This window comes from Plasmodium malariae (assembly GCF_900090045.1).
Source record: "Plasmodium malariae genome assembly, chromosome: 13".
NCBI lineage: Eukaryota > Apicomplexa > Aconoidasida > Haemosporida > Plasmodiidae > Plasmodium > Plasmodium malariae.
The window spans coordinates 255,369-274,707 of record NC_041787.1 but is presented as its reverse complement, the minus strand read 5'-3'; the positions used below and the strand labels follow the sequence as shown (position 1 = coordinate 274,707).

Sequence of the window (19,339 nt, the reverse complement as noted above, 5' to 3'; positions counted from 1 at the left end):
CAACTGAAGCAGTGTTCTAGATTATTTTGCTTATGCTTTTGATTTTTTTTTCTTTTTCTTTTCTTTTTTTTCCTCCTAATTTTTACCTGACTGTTCATTTTTTTTTTTTTTTTTCTCCTAAATTTCACCTGACTGTTCATTTTTTTTTTTTTTTTTCTCCTAAATTTCACCTGACTGTTCATTTTTTTTTTTTTTCTCCTAAATTTCACCTGACTGTTCATTTTTTTTTTTTCTCCTAAATTTCACTTGACTGTTCATTTTTTTTTTTTTTTGTTCCTAAATTTCGACTTAGTGTTCATTTCTTTCTTTTTTTTTCATAAATGTGATGCTCTGACCTTGTCTCCTCAGCAATATCCTTCTAAATGTGATATAAATCTCCCCCCCTCCCCCTTTGCTGATCCGTGTGTTACATGTAGATCTTGTTTCTTGAGATGAAATGCTTTTATATGTGCCACATGTTAAGCGAAATAGTAAGTGTATAAAATAAAAAAACAAAAAAAATAATAAATTAAAAAAATAGAAACGAGCGAATTAATTTTTTACCGTCGATGAATAAATAATAAAAAGAGAAAAACATAAATTTGACTTAATCTAAGTTTCGCGCAGTAAAAGTTATATTTATATGCTTAAAGGAACACACACAAATCGGTAAGCTTTAGACGATCATACTACTTAATTTTAGTGTACTATAAATGGTTTTTTGAAAGGAAATGAGAAAAAAATACGTCTCCCCCGAACTCATAAGAGGGCTTTATCAGTGTACTACACTTTTGAGGTAAGAAGGAGTAAGTTATGCTACGTGATAGTTGAAGTAGATCAGGTAGTTGCAGTACTCCTTCATATATTTACAATTTTATACCTAATTTACAATTTTGTTACATATGAAAATAGACTCAAAAAAGGATGCCTTTGTATACACATATATATTCTATTTTTATAAAACGTGAACACGTAACTGTACAGGCAAACTTTGGGATTTAAATAGGAGGGCATAAAATATGTTTGTCGTTAATTCCTATTTCTGCGGAATTTAGTATAAGTTAAAAATCTTCTTTTTATTTTTTCCTTTTTCCTTTTTATATATTTTTTTCTTTTTCTTTTTTTTTGAGCTGGATCGGCTAAAAATCACCATGCGGTAGTTGGGTAAGACACGTTAATAGCATTTGTTGCATCCTTTTAATATGCTAATCTTTTTTCATATTTTTTTATTAAGAACCAATTTATAACTGTTGCTTTGTAGACATATACATACATGCATACTTACATATATGAACATATATATATATATATATGTATTTATATAAATATATCTTTATGAAGGGAAAGAAAAAGAGACGTAGATATATACATATATATGCATACATATATATATATATATATATATATATAAACACGTACATGTTCACAAAATGTTTTAACAAATTTATTTAAAAAAAGGATAAAAAATGGATAAAAATAAAAAGAATATATATAAATATATATGTAAGCATGTATAAATAAAAAAAAAAAAAATTAAGGTTTTAATGTAGAAAAAAAAAAAAGGAAAAAGAAGGTGGTGTAATAATAATTAGATTGGTTACAATGAAACTTAAATGTATGCATACATATGTATATATATACACACGCATACATATTAGATGAAAAAAAAAAAAAAGGAAAAAAAAAAAAAAAAAAAATAAAAAAAAAAAAACTATAAAAAAAAAAACTATAAAAAAAAAAATTTTTAATTTCAGAGCTTTTCTTAATTTTTTTTCTCTTTCTCTTTTTCTTTTTATTTGGGTTATTATTCTATAATCTTTTTCTTATTGCCCGTTTAGTATATATATACACATACCTATATATATATATAATATCTATTGAAAATACATTTTCTTCTTTTCTTTCACTATTATTATTTTTTTTTTTTTTTTTTCCACATATTTTAAAAGAATCAATAAGTTATTAAAAAAAAAAAAAAAAAAAAAAAAAAAAAAAAAAAAAAACTTAATTAAATGTACTGAATTATATGAATCTATATCTATATATATATATGTGTGTTTGTATTGTTCATTGTGCGTATTTCTGGGTCCATGCCTTCGCAGTTTGATGATATTTTGTTCTGTCTGTTTTGTATACATGCGCTATTTCCGGTACTAGGGGATCGTCTACAAGTAGGGAAGGGGGGAACACAGTTTATGGGCAAAAAAAAAGAAAAAAAAAAAAAAAAAAGCTTTTATGTAGTAAGTGTGCAGATAAGAACGTACGTATATATAAACGCATACGTGATAGTGTATTTGGTTGTATAGGTAGCACAACAAGAACAAAACCCATAACTGAATCAAATAAAAATGGAAACAAATGATTTTCTTTTTTTCCCTCCACTCGTTAAAACATTTTTGCTTTTTCTTTCGTACCTGCATTGGGATCCGTTAACAATGACGAGATGGACAGTAATACTTTTGATATGGTTAGGGCAGGGCTCCACTGATCTTTTAAAATGTCGAGGCATATAGCTCCTGCCGTGTTTATATTGGGATGGTAAATTTTCGTGGTAAAAATTATCTGTGAAGTGGGCGAAGAAAAGACGGGGAGGACACATTATATGTACACATAAAAACGTACTCATGTAAATATATGTACATATGAACATTCGAACAATGCATTGTATAAAAAAAAAAAAAAAAAAAAAAAAACGATGCAAAAAAAAAAAAAAAATAAAAGAATGTAAGGGATGGAAAAAAAATATTTACTTTTGGTGGCTTGAAAGGATAGTCAGGAGGAAACTTGATGTTCAAAAAGTATACACCGTTTTCATAGGGACTTAAGGAAAAAAAAAAAAAATATATATATATATATATATATATATATATGTATAATACGTACACATGTAAATGTTCGTAATATGTATAAGGATGGATGGCATTACGCATAATTATCACATGTGTAAATTGTGAGCATTTTTTTTGGTTGATGTTGCTGTTACTAATGCTACATTTAAGCAGATAAACATTTCTCATTTTTCCTTTTTTTCATTCACAATTCAAAATTATTTTTTTGTCACTCGTTTTTTTATAATTCATTTCTTATCATTCATTTTTCGTTGCTCATTTTCCACAATTCATTTCTTATTATTTTTTCTTATTTCCTTTTTCTCACCTATCCCCCGGTCCCATAATTGTTGCTTGCCAAAAAAAAAGGTCATCTCCTATTGGGCCCGCCGAGCAATTCGTTGGGGGGTCCTTGTTCAAGTCTTGCAATTCCTATGTGAAAAAAAAAAAAAGAAATAATAAAATAAAATGAAATGAAAAAGTAAACAACTACGTAATTAGGCAGATGAGTAATTAGGTAAGTACATGAACGGGTGAATAAACGAATTAAAACCAAAACAGTATGTGACATAACAAAAATGTAACATCGACAGTCGTTCGATACTATATGCCTTAGTTTCTTCTTCTGTATGTGCATAAAACGTGCTCACGTTTGTACACATATGTATATGTATGTATAGGTGTATTATAAGTGTGCATATGTATGTGTGCATTAGTTGGTATATATATGTATATGCAAATATATGCATATATGTGTAGGACATCCAAATTTCAATTAAAAAAAAAAAAAAAAAAAAAGCACTACACAAAATAAATACTTGTCATACGCCACAAAAAATAAAAATATAAAAAAAAAAAAAAAATGTACGGGAAAAAAAATAGAAATAATTTTGAATATATATATATATATATATATATATATATATATATATATATATATATATATATATATATATATATGCATAACATACATATACGTACACATACATATACGTACACATATATGTACATATGCATATATATACATATTTATACATGTACATATTTATACATGTACATATTTATACATGTACATATTTATACATATACATATTTATACATATACATATTTATACATATACATATTTATACATATACATATTTATACATATACATATTTATACATATACATATTTATACATGTACATATATGGAATGGAATAAGCAATTTGCATGACAGTTAAATGCCCATAGAAATAATAAAACTTTTAAAAACTACTAAATATTGATATAATAACATAGACGAGAAACTCTGTAGAATAATATTTGCAAAGGGATGAACATAGTAATTATCATTTCACACAAATGCATGTTTATTATTATATATTATAATTACCTTTGTTATTCTTTTTAACGCCATATTGCTTCTATATTTTCTTATTATTAATTATTTTGTTTAATTATTTAATTATATATAATTATACTATTACTATTATTATTACTACTATATATAAAAGGAAAGTGTAAAATAATATAATTTTAAAAAAGCAATTAAAAAGAAAACAAAAAAAAAAAAAAAAAAAAAAAAAAAAAGTGTTATCTTTTTTTTCAATATTCTTTTTACTTTTAAGTTATCACAATTTTTTTTTTTTTTTTTTTTTTTTAGTAAATAGTAAACAAAAAACCTTTCACTTTTTACATATATACAATATTATACAAATCATAGGACTTTCAAAATGTACATAATACATATATATATGTATGTATAATATATATATGTATGTATAATATATGTATATATTTATGTATATATGTATGTATATATGTATGTATATATTTATGTATATATGTATGCATATATGTATATATATAAAAAAAATATAATACAATGTAATATATTAAAATATATTATATGCATATATATATGAGATTAAGATAAACGTACAATATTATATATATATATATAATATATATATAGCACCAGTTATGTATAAATGCATATATACAATATATATATGTGTATTTATTCAATTAAAAAATATATATTTTTTGCATAATATTTATATATATATACACTTGAATATATATATATAATATATATATATTTTTTCGTACTATCAATTGTGCTCATATATTTTTAACGTAAGATGAAGCGCAATTGTATATATATATATTTTTTTTTTTTAAATTAAAAAAAAAATAAAACAAAAGAAAGTAATAAAAAGAAAAAAAAGAAATGAAAAAAGGAACAAAAGGTACGAAAAAAAAAAGGAAATAAAAGTAAAGCACAGAAAAGCAAAGCAAAAAAAGAAAAGTTAAAGTAAAGCAGTAAAAGTAGAGTATTAAAGTAAAGCAGTAAAAGTAGAGTATTAAAGTAAAGCAGTAAAAGTAGAGTATTAAAGTAAAGCAGTAAAAGCAGAGTGTTAAAGTATAGCAATAAAAGCAGAGTAGTTAAAGCATAGCAGTAAAAGCAGAGTGTTAAAGTATAGCAATAAAAGCAGAGTAGTTAAAGCATAGCAGTAAAAGCAGAGTGTTAAAGTATAGCAATAAAAGCAGAGTAGTTAAAGCATAGCAGTAAAAGCAGAGTGTTAAAGTATAGCAATAAAAACAGAGTGTTAAAGTATAGCAATAAAAGCAGAGTAGTTAAAGCATAGCAGTAAAAGCAGAGTAGTTAAAGTATAGCAGTAAAAGCAGAGTAGTTAAAGTATAGCAGTAAAAGCAGAGCAGTTAAAGTATAGCAGTAAAAGCAGAGTAGTTAAAGCATTTAAACTAAGTAAAAATTTGAAAAAAACAGGAAAAACTACTATTTGAATCTGTCAAATAGTACATGCTCACAGCAGTCACAAAACATTGCCATCAATGTTAGTTTATTTTTTATTTTTTTTTTTTACTAAAAGTTAACACTTTAAATTTCTTTATATGTTAGGGTATCCTTACTTAAAAATATATGGTGCGTAATTGTATGTGTATATGTAATATATATATATATAATTTATCATATATATATAAATAAGTTATATTAATACATCTTTACTGCCATTGCGTGATATGTACTCTATTTTAGTTAGTACACTTTACACAAATTTAACGAGAATGTTAAAAAAGAAAAAAGAAAAAGAACGAAAAGAAACGAAACGAAACCAAAAGTAACGAAATGAAAATAAAAAATACACATTTTAATAGAATTTTTTTTTTTTTTTTTTTTTTTAAATAAAAACACTATGTTTATGTACACATAAAAAAAAAAAAAAAAAAAAAAAAAAAAGTAAATTTGCTATTGCGTTAGTTCATAGGTTACGGATTTCTAAAGTGCAAGGCAAAAGCTCTTTATATATATATATGTTTACATAAATATATATATATAATATATATATATATATAAACATGCATATATATATTTATATCTACGTATATATAAAAGAATGAACACAAAATGGAAGCTTAGTAAACAATAATGAATTATTAAAAGAAAAAAGAAAATTGAACAAGAAGTGAAAACGTTAAGGCGAAACGCAGCTAACTAGTACACAAAATAAATAGTCAAATAGTCGAGATAGCATTGTACTAGATAGTAAAAGATATAATACTACAAATACAATACCATTTATTTATTTAGTATTTATAATTAATGAAAAAAGAAAAAAAATAGATATTAGAAAAGGAATAAAGAAAATGATTTATATTTTGTAATCTTGTTATACTTTTATATAAATTTTTTTTTTTTTTCTTGGGGGTGGGGTAGGGGATAGAAATGAGTAGAAAAAAAAAAAAAAAAAAAAAAAAAATAGAAAAAGAAAAAGAAAAAGAAACTCAACTAAGGAAAAATTAAGTAAAAAAAAAAAAAAAAAGGAAAAATGAAAATGAACATTTAGCTTTTCTAATTTATTAACTTATTAAAAAAATAGAATAGAGGGAAAAAAAAAAAAAAAAAAAAAAAAAAAAAAAAAGAGATACGCCTGCTCTAATAATAATTATTCCATTTAAAAGAGATATAGTGGCTGTACATGTTGATCTTAAATAAAAAAAAAAAATTCATATTTTTCAAAAATGTTGAGAGCGTTAACTCTTATGCTGCTTCCACTAATTGGAGAAACAGAAAATTAGAAATAAAGAACAGAAAGGAAATGGATTGACCTTCGTATGACATGTCAGGTAAACGTTATGCACCTGTACATATATACATACATAGCTATATACATACATAGCTATATACATACATAGCTATGTACATATATATGTATAATATATATACGGGATAAACGTATATGAGCCTGTTCTTTTGGTGCTCTATAAGTATATATAGGCTTAACGATAAAGTGAAAGCATGCAATAAATCTTATTTAAATGAGTCAAAACGGAAAAGAGATCAAGTGCACATATTAGTTTATACGCACATATGTAAATACCCATATATTTTTATAAGTATATGATCATGTATGTTTGTATGTATGAGTGTTAAGCAAAAAATATATTCCATTTATTATGAACCATGCAGAAGGAGACCTTATGCTTTTTCTCTTTATAATTTTAACTTTGTATGTGTGTGCATATATATGAGATACTTTATAAGCATCGTTCACTCGTATTATCTTACGAGTTCCCACACGTGTACTGCCTTCTTTGGGAATAGAACAACCATGTTCAAGCACGCCCAGTTTTATATATTTATATGTGCATGTTTATGTGTATACGTATATGTGTGTATATATATATATATATATATATATATATAAAACGCCGCTCTATTTTTTGTTTTCCTGACTACTAAGAGCACATGCTAATTCTGTTGTTCGTTCAGAGGGAACGTACAATTGTACCACCTTAATACTAGCCTGATCAGCTCAAAGGCAAATTACATCTAAATGACAAGATATGAAAAGAAAAAAGAAAAAAGCAAATTCTGCATTCAACTTGTATATATATAGTTATATAAGTATAATAAAATGAACGGAGTGTACAAATAGAAAGGGGCATATTTATGAAAATACATATAAGTAAAATGAATAAATGCATAATGTATACTATATAAATAACTGTTAAAAGGAAGGTTTGACATAATTCTTCTTAATTTTACAAAATAACTTGAGTAAAGACTATGTACATAAAGAAGTGCGTGTGTTCTTTCTCCAGTCTCTGCAGTGCATGCAAAATGGAATTTTACTGGCGCGCTATTATACCTATACATACATAAACGTATGCACATATACGTGTATATCTTTTTTTTTGTAACCTATTTGGACTAATATTTACTTTTTTGTATTATTATATTTTGTAAAGGGGACAAAAATATGCATAAAACGACAAGTATCACTACGTATGTTTTAAAAGGCAGAAAGGGCTATATAAGTGAGCGCATATATACACATATAAATGTAGATGTATGTACGTATGTATGTATATATATATATATATATACATATGTATATATGCGTATATATACCTATGGGTAGTTACATTCATGGAAAATATATGATTGTCCATTTGCCCCTTTACACATGCTTACTCTCAAGCGTATATGAGTAATACAAAAAAGGGGGTTTGAATTTGCTTAATTCTCGAAATTTTTATGTTATCTAAGTTTAATTTTTTTTTTGTTCTCTCCCATTTGGAAATATTGCAAAATTGAACTGATAATTACGAATAATACTTATTAGTCATGAGAATACTATTTCTAAAATTTTCAGAGTACATAAGATTAAGGATAGAAAAAAAAAAAAAAAAAAAAAGTTGTTACACTATAATAGACGAAATATGTTAACCGAATGAATAAGATCCTCAATATATATCTAGATTATTAAAAAAAAAAATGTTTAAACTTTTTTTAATTAATTTTTATTTTAATTTAGATGAATATAAGCCTATTATCATGCATCAAATGTTCTTGCATATTCATATTAAAACATTCGTTTTTTTTATTAAAACATTTAACTATACGAGAATATAATCATAAATTTAATTGTATTCTAAATTTGCAGGAAATCTATGGCATTATATAAGTGTATAATTATATTCTTAAAAACTGCTTTAATTATGTGACACACATATATAGATATGTGTATTTTTATTTTCATTTTTTATGTCTTAACAAAACAGTAAGTTGGTGCGCCATGCAAACATTTCCTTACTATTTATTATTAAAAAAAATAAAATAAAATTATGTTCTCATCGTTTGTTTATTTTACCTGAGAATTAACTGTAAATTTCCTTTTGCCACTTGAAGCATTACTTGAACTATTCATATTGGTTAAACGATGAAATGAAAGGCAAAAAAATGAACAAGGAACAAAAAATAGGAATATGGAACAAAGAACGATATGTATGAAAAACATTTTACCAATATAACACCTAATTAAGAGAAAAAAAAAAAAATAATAATAATAACATAAAACTCAGACATTTTCGTATAGTGCAAGACGCTCCATTGTATTTAAAAAACACTGCGCTCTACAGATCTCACATGAAACAGTAAAATAAAAAAATATTTATTATTTATGAACTATTCATCAAATTTTAATTCAAGAAGATGAACAGCTTTTATGATTTTTCAATTAAAAGTAATGGTTCGTATATATATGGAAAATTAATAAAATAAAAAAAAAAAAAATATATATAACCTATATAATAAAGATAAGGTGCAAATTTATATATATATGTATAGAAAACACACATTAACTAAGCGAAAACAATAGATTTACGTTGCTCAAAGAAAAAGAGCATTTAGACAAGTGTTATTACTAAAATAAACGTAAAAATAAATACTAGTTATGCCAGCAACAGACACTCGTAGTGCATTGAAAGGATAAAGAACTTACATATATGGCTTAAAAAATAAAATAGCAATTATTCATATAACAATGTACATACAATTCGTAACAGTGTTTATTTAAAAAAAAATAAAAAAATAAAATTTAAATTAACCACAATTTTAAGTTAATAATAAATAGCCTATTTAAATAAAACATTATTTACTTGTAATGTGTTTGTTTTTATGCACTTCTAATCGGTTTATTGAGTTTTTGCTTTTTTCTCACGAAGCGTAAAAGGATTAAGAATCAATTTCCCAAGTTACAATATATATATTAATATGTATTTATATATATAATATATAAGCTAATGCATACATGCATCTAGTGTAGGTGTATACTATATACATAATTTACAAGCACGATGTTTTATGTATATATAAATAAAGCTATAAAATAAAAACATTTTGGCACTTTAAACTAGTTCATAATAATATGTACATGTATACATCATAAATATGTATACACGTTTTGTGTTATCATTACTTAAAAGCAAAAAAGCATTCTTATAAATATGTTTCTCATGTAAACACATAAGCAACAAAATACATCCAAGCTTGTAAAAATTAAAAAAAAAAAAAAAAAAATTTATATTTTTATTTATAATATATACCATATATTATAACTACTAAATAGATATTATGTATTGGTTTATGGAAATTTATTCTTGCTTATTTAAATTTTTAAGCAATTTTGTTTTCTTTTTTTTTGTGTTTAAATAACGTTAACAAAATAATAGAAACTTTTAACAAATAATATATTATTGCCCTTTTTTTTTTTTTTTTTTTTTTTTCTAACGTTGATGAGAACAAATATATAAGTACATATGCATATATGCATTTATTTATATATATAATAAATATAACTATAGGCAATATGCGTTTTTTATAAAAACTAACTTTATATATTTAGCTATGTATACGAAATGTATAAAATATTGAATTAGCACAATTTTGCTAATATATTAGTTATACATGTATACATATGAATATGTAATATGTATATGTTTAAGCATATACGTGTTTGTTTATACACCTATCCTCATAATAAGGAAAAATAAATTAATAGAGTGGTGAGGCTATAAAATAAGTAATTATCATTGCAGCTTGTTTTATAGTATTATTTTTATTTTATATTTTACGGGTTTCATTTATACGCTCTAATGTATATAAAAATGCATATATACATATATATATACATATATATATATATGTATGTGTAATATAAAATATTATAAATTTTTATATTTTTTATTAAAAAATTTACAATTTTATTTTTTTGAAGTTCTTTTCCTTTCCTTTCCTTTCATATAATTTTTTTTTTTTTTTTTTTCAAAAAATATTAAATGATATAATATTTTTTCTTATTTAGTTTAATGTTTCATATTTTACGTATTTAAAGAATACAAAAGAAAAAAAAAAAAAAAAAAAATAAATAAAATAATTTTAATTTATATATATAAATATATATAACATAAAAAAATAATCCAATTTTCGAAATGGCAACTACTGAGAATAACCAAGTAATTAGGAAATAATATTACAAATTGGAAAAGTTTTTATTTTTTATAAGTTGTATTATTGTACATACGCGTTTATATATTTTAGGCATATGTATATATAAGTATATATGTAGAAAGATACATATATATGTATATATACATATATAGATATAGATATCTATGTGTACATATATGTAAATGTATATATACAATAATATATAAGTTTATACAAGTATAAGTATTTTATGTATGTATAAACTGTTATATTAAACTTTTAAAACATATGAAGATAATTTTGAGTGCCGCGTAAATGCATGATATTTAGAGTATATATATATATATATATATATATATATATATATGAAGTTATGCATATGTATAGATAATATATATATATATATATATTTATATATATATTTTACAAGTTGCTAATTTTATTTATTTTTTATTATTTTTATAAGGGTCCAATTTGTGTTTTTTTCCATTGAAATTTTTTTATTCTTTTTACGTTTTCATGTATTTCTATATCTGTTAAATTGTATTCTTTTCTTTTCTTTTTTTTCAACCTTTTTATGTAATGAAAGGAAAATATATATATACATATATGTAGACTGCGTTTTTGGAAACTTGCGCGTGCAACAGCATATAGATATATATATATATATATATATATATATATGCATATACAAAACTACACAAATATATAAAAAAAATATGCCTGACATGTGCATACAAAAGTGATTAAATTAGTGTTTATGGTATAACTTGTACATTTTTTTTTTTTTTTTTTATAGCCAATCCCTGCTGAAGAAGAAAAGGAAATTTCCTCGCTTTTAGAAAGCATAAAAATAGGTAAAAAAAAAATACGTATACATATATATATACATATATTATAATGTGATGAATACATATAAAGTAATACGAAGGTATATGCAAGGTGCTGCAAATTTTATATGTAGATGGTTGTGTTTTTACGTTGGTCATTTTCAATTTTTTTCTTTTTTTTTTTTTTTTTTGTTTGTAATTTTTTTCCTTTAAGATGAGGAAAAGATGGTAGATTTAACAGAAGAACAGAAGGAAACGTTAAAGAAGCTGAAACTATACCAGAAAGAATATTATGACTATGAATCAAAATTTGAATATGAATTATTTCTATTAAGACAGAAATATCATGACTTATATGGGCCAATTTATGATAAAAGAAGAGAAGCATTAGTAGGAACAGGTGAAGCAAAAATAGGCACACCTAATTTACCAGAATTTTGGCTAAGAGCTTTAAGAAATAATAATACAGTAAGTCATGTAATAGAAGATCATGATGAAGAAATTTTAGTTTACTTAAATGATATTCGATGTGATTATATAAAAAAAAATAAAGAAAAAAAAGAGGGATTTATTTTATCATTTCATTTTGCTTCAAATCCATTTTTTAGCAACACAGTTTTAACCAAAACATATCATATGAAATGTGTGGATTGTGATAACGAGCCTGTTTTATTACACACGGAAGCTACGGTCATTGATTGGTATGACAATAAAAATATTTTAAAAAAACATGTAGTAAAAAAACAACATAATAAAAATTCAAGAGAAGTTAAAACAGTACAACAAACAGTTAATCGGGATAGCTTTTTTCATTTTTTTACAAGTCATAAAGTTCCTAATTCCAATGTGATAAAACAATTAAGTAAACATGAAGTAGCTCAGTTAGAAATGATAATAGAAGGAGACTATGAAGTTGCCTTAACGATTAAGGAAAGAATTATTCCATATGCCGTTGACTATTATTTGGGTATAATTATTGAAAGTGAAAGTAACAGTATTGTTAGTGATGTAGATAGTAGTTATAGCAGTAGTGAAAACAACAGTAATTACAATAGTTATGAAAGTAATAACAGTGCATATAATGATGAAAATAGTAATGTAGATACCAATGAGTATGATGATAATGAAGAAGATGAGGACGAAGCAGCCAAGAGTAATGAAGAGCCACTTACATCATAATCTTCCAACAGTTGAAAAGGTTTTCCTTTGTACGAATGCATCATTTTTGTTTTTATGCAGAAGCGCACATATTATACAGAGAACTTGTATACGTACAAAGGAGTGTGTATAGTAGGCGGAATTATATATATATATATATATACACATATGCATATACTTGTACTTATGCTTATATATATATATATATATATATATATATGTATGTACATACATACATGCATACATATAGCCTATATTTTATAAAGAAGTTTGTATATTATATAAAACATTTTCCAATTATGTTTTTATATTGTAAAAAACACAAAAAAAAATTAAAAGTATATCACTATTCACTAAATTAAAAAAAAAAAAAAAAAAAAAAAGACAAAGACAAATTGATATTATTTAAAGACTATATATATATATATATATATATATATATATACTCATATGTGCAGATTTATATTTCCCATATATATAGAGGCTAATGCATACATATATGTGGACTTCTGTATACCAATATATTAATTTATATACGTATGGACAAGAAAGGAAATTATGCAAGAACCAAGATAAAGCGTAACGAAATTGTATATATTATGTATATAAGCCTACTCTTAAAAAAAACGAATGTAGTAATTTCAAGGTGAAACATTTCTTATTTATTAACGCGTAAAAACGAAAAAGTAAGAAAAAAGAAAAAAAGAAAAGAAAAAAAGAAAAAAAATAACGTTAAAATTAAAAGAAATTTTAAATATATTTAGCCATTTTATCTACGCTATTTTTTATTTCATTTTATTCTTTATTGCATTTTATTTCATACTATTTCGTTTTATTTCATTACTATTTCGTTTTGTTTTATTTATTATTTTATTTTATTTTTATTTCACTTTATTTTTTCTTTTTCTTCTGCTTAATTTTACGTATTAGTAATTTTGCGTTAAGCATAATTTCCATTGATATATATATATTTTTTAATGCTTTCTATCAAGAAGCTAATACATGATGCGTGTAAATAAATATATATATATATATATATATATTTACTTGGCGAATAAATTATTCAATATTTACGCATTGTTGATCATATAAATATTTTTCTTTATTTATAATGTACAAAATGCAGATTTTCTTTTTTTAATTATTTTATTTTATTGTACACGTAGGTATATTTGAATATTTTTTTTTTTTTTTTTTTTCATATTCTTTAATAAAAACGTAAGTATGAGTTTAACAAATACGTTAAATTATGAACGCAAAACTGTTCATATTAATTTTTTGAAATATTTCTTTTATCATTTAAAAAATTAAGAATATTAAAAGACAAAAGCTGCAAAATATAATCTTTTAAATTAAAAAAAATAAAATACAAACTGTTACTGTATGACTTTGTTTCGAATTATTGTGCCTTTTTGCATCATTTTGAATTGTTTTTTGTTCATTATTTACCAGGCAAAATTATCTAAAGCAAATTTCATCAAATTGGTGTAAAGAGTAATATATTTCCCATGTAGTTTCCTTTTTATTACACTAAAACTGTTAATTGAAGTACAAGTGCTTATTTGATGCCCTATAGTTCACAGGGAAAATATATATATATATATATATATATATATATTCACGTATACAATACAAATACAAATGTACCAGTAGATATGCATATATGTGTGTATATATATATATACATGCGGAGATATTTATCGTGTGACGGTGTAATAAACAGTTAAAATTATCTCTCTTCATACTTGTAAAAGTAAAAACAGAGCATTAAATATTAAATCTTGACATTTACCTTGAATATGTTAATTAAAAAAAAATTTACAAACTTTGATATATAGTATTTTCAAATGGTCTATTATGTTGTTGTAACTGAATTCTGGTCTGACATCAATAAAGATTGAAACAGGAGCATTGTTATCACTTTTTCCATCATAGTAATCTATTATGTATCTTAAAAAAGGGAAACAAATATAATACACGTTCATATGTATATAAATACATATATACATATATATATACATATATATATATAATTACACATTAAGAAAGTAAATGATAAAAAAAAAAAAAAAAAGAAAAGAAAGTCAACTATGTGTTGAATGTCGTTATTTCAGTGCTCTACTTTATAGTAGCTGTATATTATTCGTAGAATAGCTGCGCCGTATACGGAATGGTGTTAAGGCTTAAATCATGAACAGTGTTTTACTCGAATAAACATAAATACATCAGCAAATGCGTAAAAAAATGCATAGGCATACGCATATATATAGGCATACACGTATGCATATACATGCTGGCACTAAAATAGCCGCCTTATTCGTACTGTATCGTTTTATGTTCATTACGTTCTATTCTTTTTGCTTTACTTGATTGTGTTTCCACATCTATCAATGTACCAGTCATGTCTATCAAATGGTCTGCTATACCCAATCAGGGTTAACATAAATGCTTTAAGCGATAATTTGGTAGGTAGCCCTATAAATCTTATAAGCTTCTGTTCTTTACATATATCAAAATATTTTTGTTCTTTTTTCATTATTTTTTTCCATGTTTCTTCATTTACGGCATTATGAATTTTCAAAGCAACATCAAGCTCTTCTCTGGAAAAGGAATATCCTGTAGTTTGTGGGGATCATTGCGCGCATGTATATATGCATGTATGTATGTTTGCACTTACATAAACATTTATATATAGGTATGTATGTATGTATGTATATGAACATGCCCATACAATTATAATTCCTTATTTAAAAAAAAAAAAAAAAATGAGGCCCTTCTTTCATTATTATATATATTCAATAACCTTTTCTTCTCGTTGTGTTGTAGAACTGGTTTTTTGATGGATAATACCAAATGCCTCTATTTGATGGTATAGAAGATTTTTCTTTAGCATTACTTATTTCTGTATTATTTTCTTCTTTCATTTTATTCTTTGCTTCAATATGGTGATTTGTTTTAAGTTAGTATCTTATTTTTTTTTTATTTTTTTTTTTTAAAAAAGGATAACATCAATGACCACATTTTATATTTTTAATTATTAAAGCTGGATTGTACTAGTAAGCGCGCATTTTTTAGCTTTAAAAGGCCATTTTTTTTTTTTTTTTTATATAAATATATAATTATATATATAAACAAGTACATAAATATATATATATGTATATACATATTTTAACTGAAAAGAATATATTTATAATTGTTTGAACTCGAACGGCCATAAATAAAATCTTTTTCTCTTGACATATTTTACATATTCTCTTTTTTGATGGCATAGGATAATACAGCTTTTTTTAAAAATTGAATGAGGAAAAATAAAAAGCTAAAATTATGATCAGCAAGTCGCATGGATATGTATGCGTATAAATAGTAAATAAATCATATATATATATATATATATTTATGTATGTATGTATGTATGTATGCATAGGTACATAATAGTTACATTTCCAGTTATGGAATGAGATAAAATTGCCTTGCAGTTGCTGAATTTAAAACGTATTTACAAAAAAGGTTTATCAAACGGGTTGATCGAGAAAGATGCTTTTACAAATTATATTATTTAAGTGAAAAGAAGTAGAAGCAAATTAAGAGTATATCTGTAGAGGAGTAGAGCGCATGAACCTATTGTGGGGCTCTACCACGAGGCGTTTATTATATAATTTAAGCTGAAATTTTGAGATAAAAATTTATCTCCTTTTTTTATAAGAACATGATTGGCTTATTTTTTATATACGCGTAGACTATATACATACGTATACATATGTTTATATATGTATACGTAGATGTATGTGCATAAGTAAATAATACATTCATACGTAAATATATACTTCCATTCTTGGACGTGTATGGGAAAATAAAAAATTATATTTTAGTGAGTGTTGACATCTGGAACATTCAAAATAATACACTGAAAATTTTTTTAAATGATGGCGGAAATTATAAAAGGAGAGGATTTATTAAAACATGACTATATTAAAAAGAGGTTAAAGGAGCATATAGGGATGAACTATTTGATTGGATTCCCAACTGAGACGGTATACGGATTAGGTGGTAATTCATTAAGTGAAAAGTCATTGACAAATATATTTCAGATGAAAAATAGACCCATAAGTGATCCAATAATTTCTCATGTATATGATGTAACACAAGCATATGATCAGTTGTATCATGTAAATGTTTTTGAAAAATATATTATTTATATATTAAATAAAAATTTCTGGCCAGGTCCTTTATCTATTATAGCTAAAGGAAAAAAAGATTTACCATTGATTTTAACAGCTCATACAAATTTTTGTGCTGTTCGAATACCAAATAATAGAATTGCAAGAGAGATTATAAAAATTTGTGGAATACCAATTGCTGCCCCGTCAGCTAACAAATTTCAGCACATAAGCCCAACAAATTCTTTGCATGTTTTTGAAGAGTTTCAAAATGAAAATATTTTAATTTTTGATGATGGTCAGTGTGATATAGGAATCGAATCGACTGTTTTAAAGATTACAAAATTTAGGAAAGGGATGTGGAACAAAGGGGGAAGTGTTTCTAGCGGCCTTAATGGTTGTGTCTGTCATAGTAATGATAATAACAGTAACAGTAATAAATATAGTAGTTTTCATAATATTGCTAATAACAATAAAATTAATGAGCATAATAGTTATAGTAATATTCCTAATGATAGTAATTATGGCGATGATTACAGCCATAGAGAGGAAATAACCACTGATGATGAATATGAAAAGGAATATACTGAAGAAATGGACTATTTAAGACAGGGTTTAAACTGCAAAGGAGCGTATACAGATTTAGAAATATATGAAAATTTAAAAAATATATTTGATTCTATTGAAGAGAGGAAAGGAAAAGAGGTTAAAAAATACATTTTTGAGAAAATTGAAAAGTATAAACGTTTGTATAATTATCGAATTAAAATTTACAGGAGAGGCAAGTATACGAAAGATGACATTGAATATGTTTTGAAGCACAACAGTTTGTTAAGTGATATACAGGTTGATTTATATGAAAAAATAAAATTTGAAAATATTGGGCTTTTTCAAAACAGGGAAAAGGGAATTTGCAAAAATGGTAGCACCATCAAAGGAGATAAATATAAAAGTCAGATGAATGGGAATGAAAATACAAATCATGGCCAGAATGGGAATGAAAATACAAATCATGGCCAAAATGGTAATGGAAATGCAAATCATGGCCAGAATGGGAGTAGAAATACAAATCATGGCTCGCAGGAGAGTAGAAACATGAATAACTCCTCGATTAATGATGTATGTGTGTATGAAATGAACGGTGAGAAGGAAGGCTGCTTCGCGAAGTGTGAATATAACAAATCAGAAGAGGAGGAAGAGAAGAACGAAGTAAGTCCAGGATTACTTTTAACCCATTACAGTCCACTCGTTTCTACATACATGATAGATTTAATTTATGATAATGAAAATAAGGAAATGATGAAAAATAAAATTTCAAGTATCAACTTGTTGAAGTGTATATGTTTAGATATAGGAAATACATTTTTAAATTATCAGGATCGTTTCTTAAAATATATTAATATATCATATGATAAACGTTTGCAAAAAAAAGAGCAGTTAAATTATGTAATGAAGAATTTTTTTTTATACCTAAGACAGGCAGAAAGTTTAGCAATCAAACATCAAGCGGAGAACATACTTATATCAGTCGTTCACTTGAAGGTATCCGACGAGGTTTCTTTATCCATTTTTGATCGAATAATTAGATCCGCATCGGGAAAATTGTTAAAATGTTATATCAACAAAAACGAGCAGTTTGAGGTTTTTAAATCGTAGAAAATGATGCATGTGGCATTTGGTATAAGTAGCTGCTAGGCATTTTGGCCATTTGGCTGTTATTTTATTTTATTTTATTTTGTTCACTAATCGGCATAACATATATGAGGAAGCTACCACCTTGTTCCTTATCGCTGTAAGATGGTTGATGAATAATTGGGGGGGGGGGCTCTCCCTTTTGGTTATAAAAAAATGTGCTGGGTGAAAGAATGAAGCGATTAGTTATTAATGTATTTATTTTTGCACCCATTTATGCGTACGATTATGCATTTATTCAAATGTTTGCTTTTTATTTATATTTATTTATTTATATTTATTTATTTATATTTATTTATATTTATTTATTTATATTTATTTATTTATATTTATTTATATTTATTTATATTTATTTATTTATATTTATTTATATTTATTTATTTATATTTATTTATTTATATTTATTTATCATATATT

The 19,339-nt window shown here is 24.4% G+C and overlaps 4 protein-coding genes across 4 annotated transcripts; 2 read left to right on the top strand and 2 right to left on the bottom strand.

Moving 5' to 3' along the window:
• Positions 1-2,046: 2,046 nt before the first annotated feature.
• On the bottom strand, positions 2,047-4,206 carry UBC (ubiquitin-conjugating enzyme E2, putative; the record flags this gene model as incomplete). The annotated part of the gene is made up of 5 exons (XM_029007104.1): positions 2,047-2,144; positions 2,394-2,541; positions 2,730-2,799; positions 3,136-3,239; positions 4,183-4,206. 5 exons carry the CDS (start codon positions 4,204-4,206, stop codon positions 2,047-2,049), a joined length of 444 nt encoding a protein of 147 aa, XP_028863527.1.
• A 7,678-nt stretch (positions 4,207-11,884) lies between these two features.
• NAPL (nucleosome assembly protein, putative) lies at positions 11,885-13,094 on the top strand (the record flags this gene model as incomplete). Its single annotated transcript, XM_029007103.1, has 2 exons — positions 11,885-11,942; positions 12,130-13,094. Coding segments are annotated over 2 exons (1,023 nt in total), but the record flags the coding sequence as incomplete, so codon positions are not given.
• Positions 13,095-14,875: 1,781 nt separating this feature from the next.
• On the bottom strand, positions 14,876-15,997 carry PmUG01_13013900 (cytochrome c1 heme lyase, putative; the record flags this gene model as incomplete). Its single annotated transcript, XM_029007102.1, has 3 exons — positions 14,876-15,023; positions 15,440-15,689; positions 15,877-15,997. 3 exons carry the CDS (start codon positions 15,995-15,997, stop codon positions 14,876-14,878), a joined length of 519 nt encoding a protein of 172 aa, XP_028863525.1.
• Positions 15,998-16,993: 996 nt separating this feature from the next.
• On the top strand, positions 16,994-18,886 carry SUA5 (threonylcarbamoyl-AMP synthase, putative; the record flags this gene model as incomplete). The annotated part of the gene is made up of 1 exon (XM_029007101.1): positions 16,994-18,886. One exon carries the CDS (start codon positions 16,994-16,996, stop codon positions 18,884-18,886), a length of 1,893 nt encoding a protein of 630 aa, XP_028863524.1.
• Between the last annotated feature and the right edge of the window lie 453 nt (positions 18,887-19,339).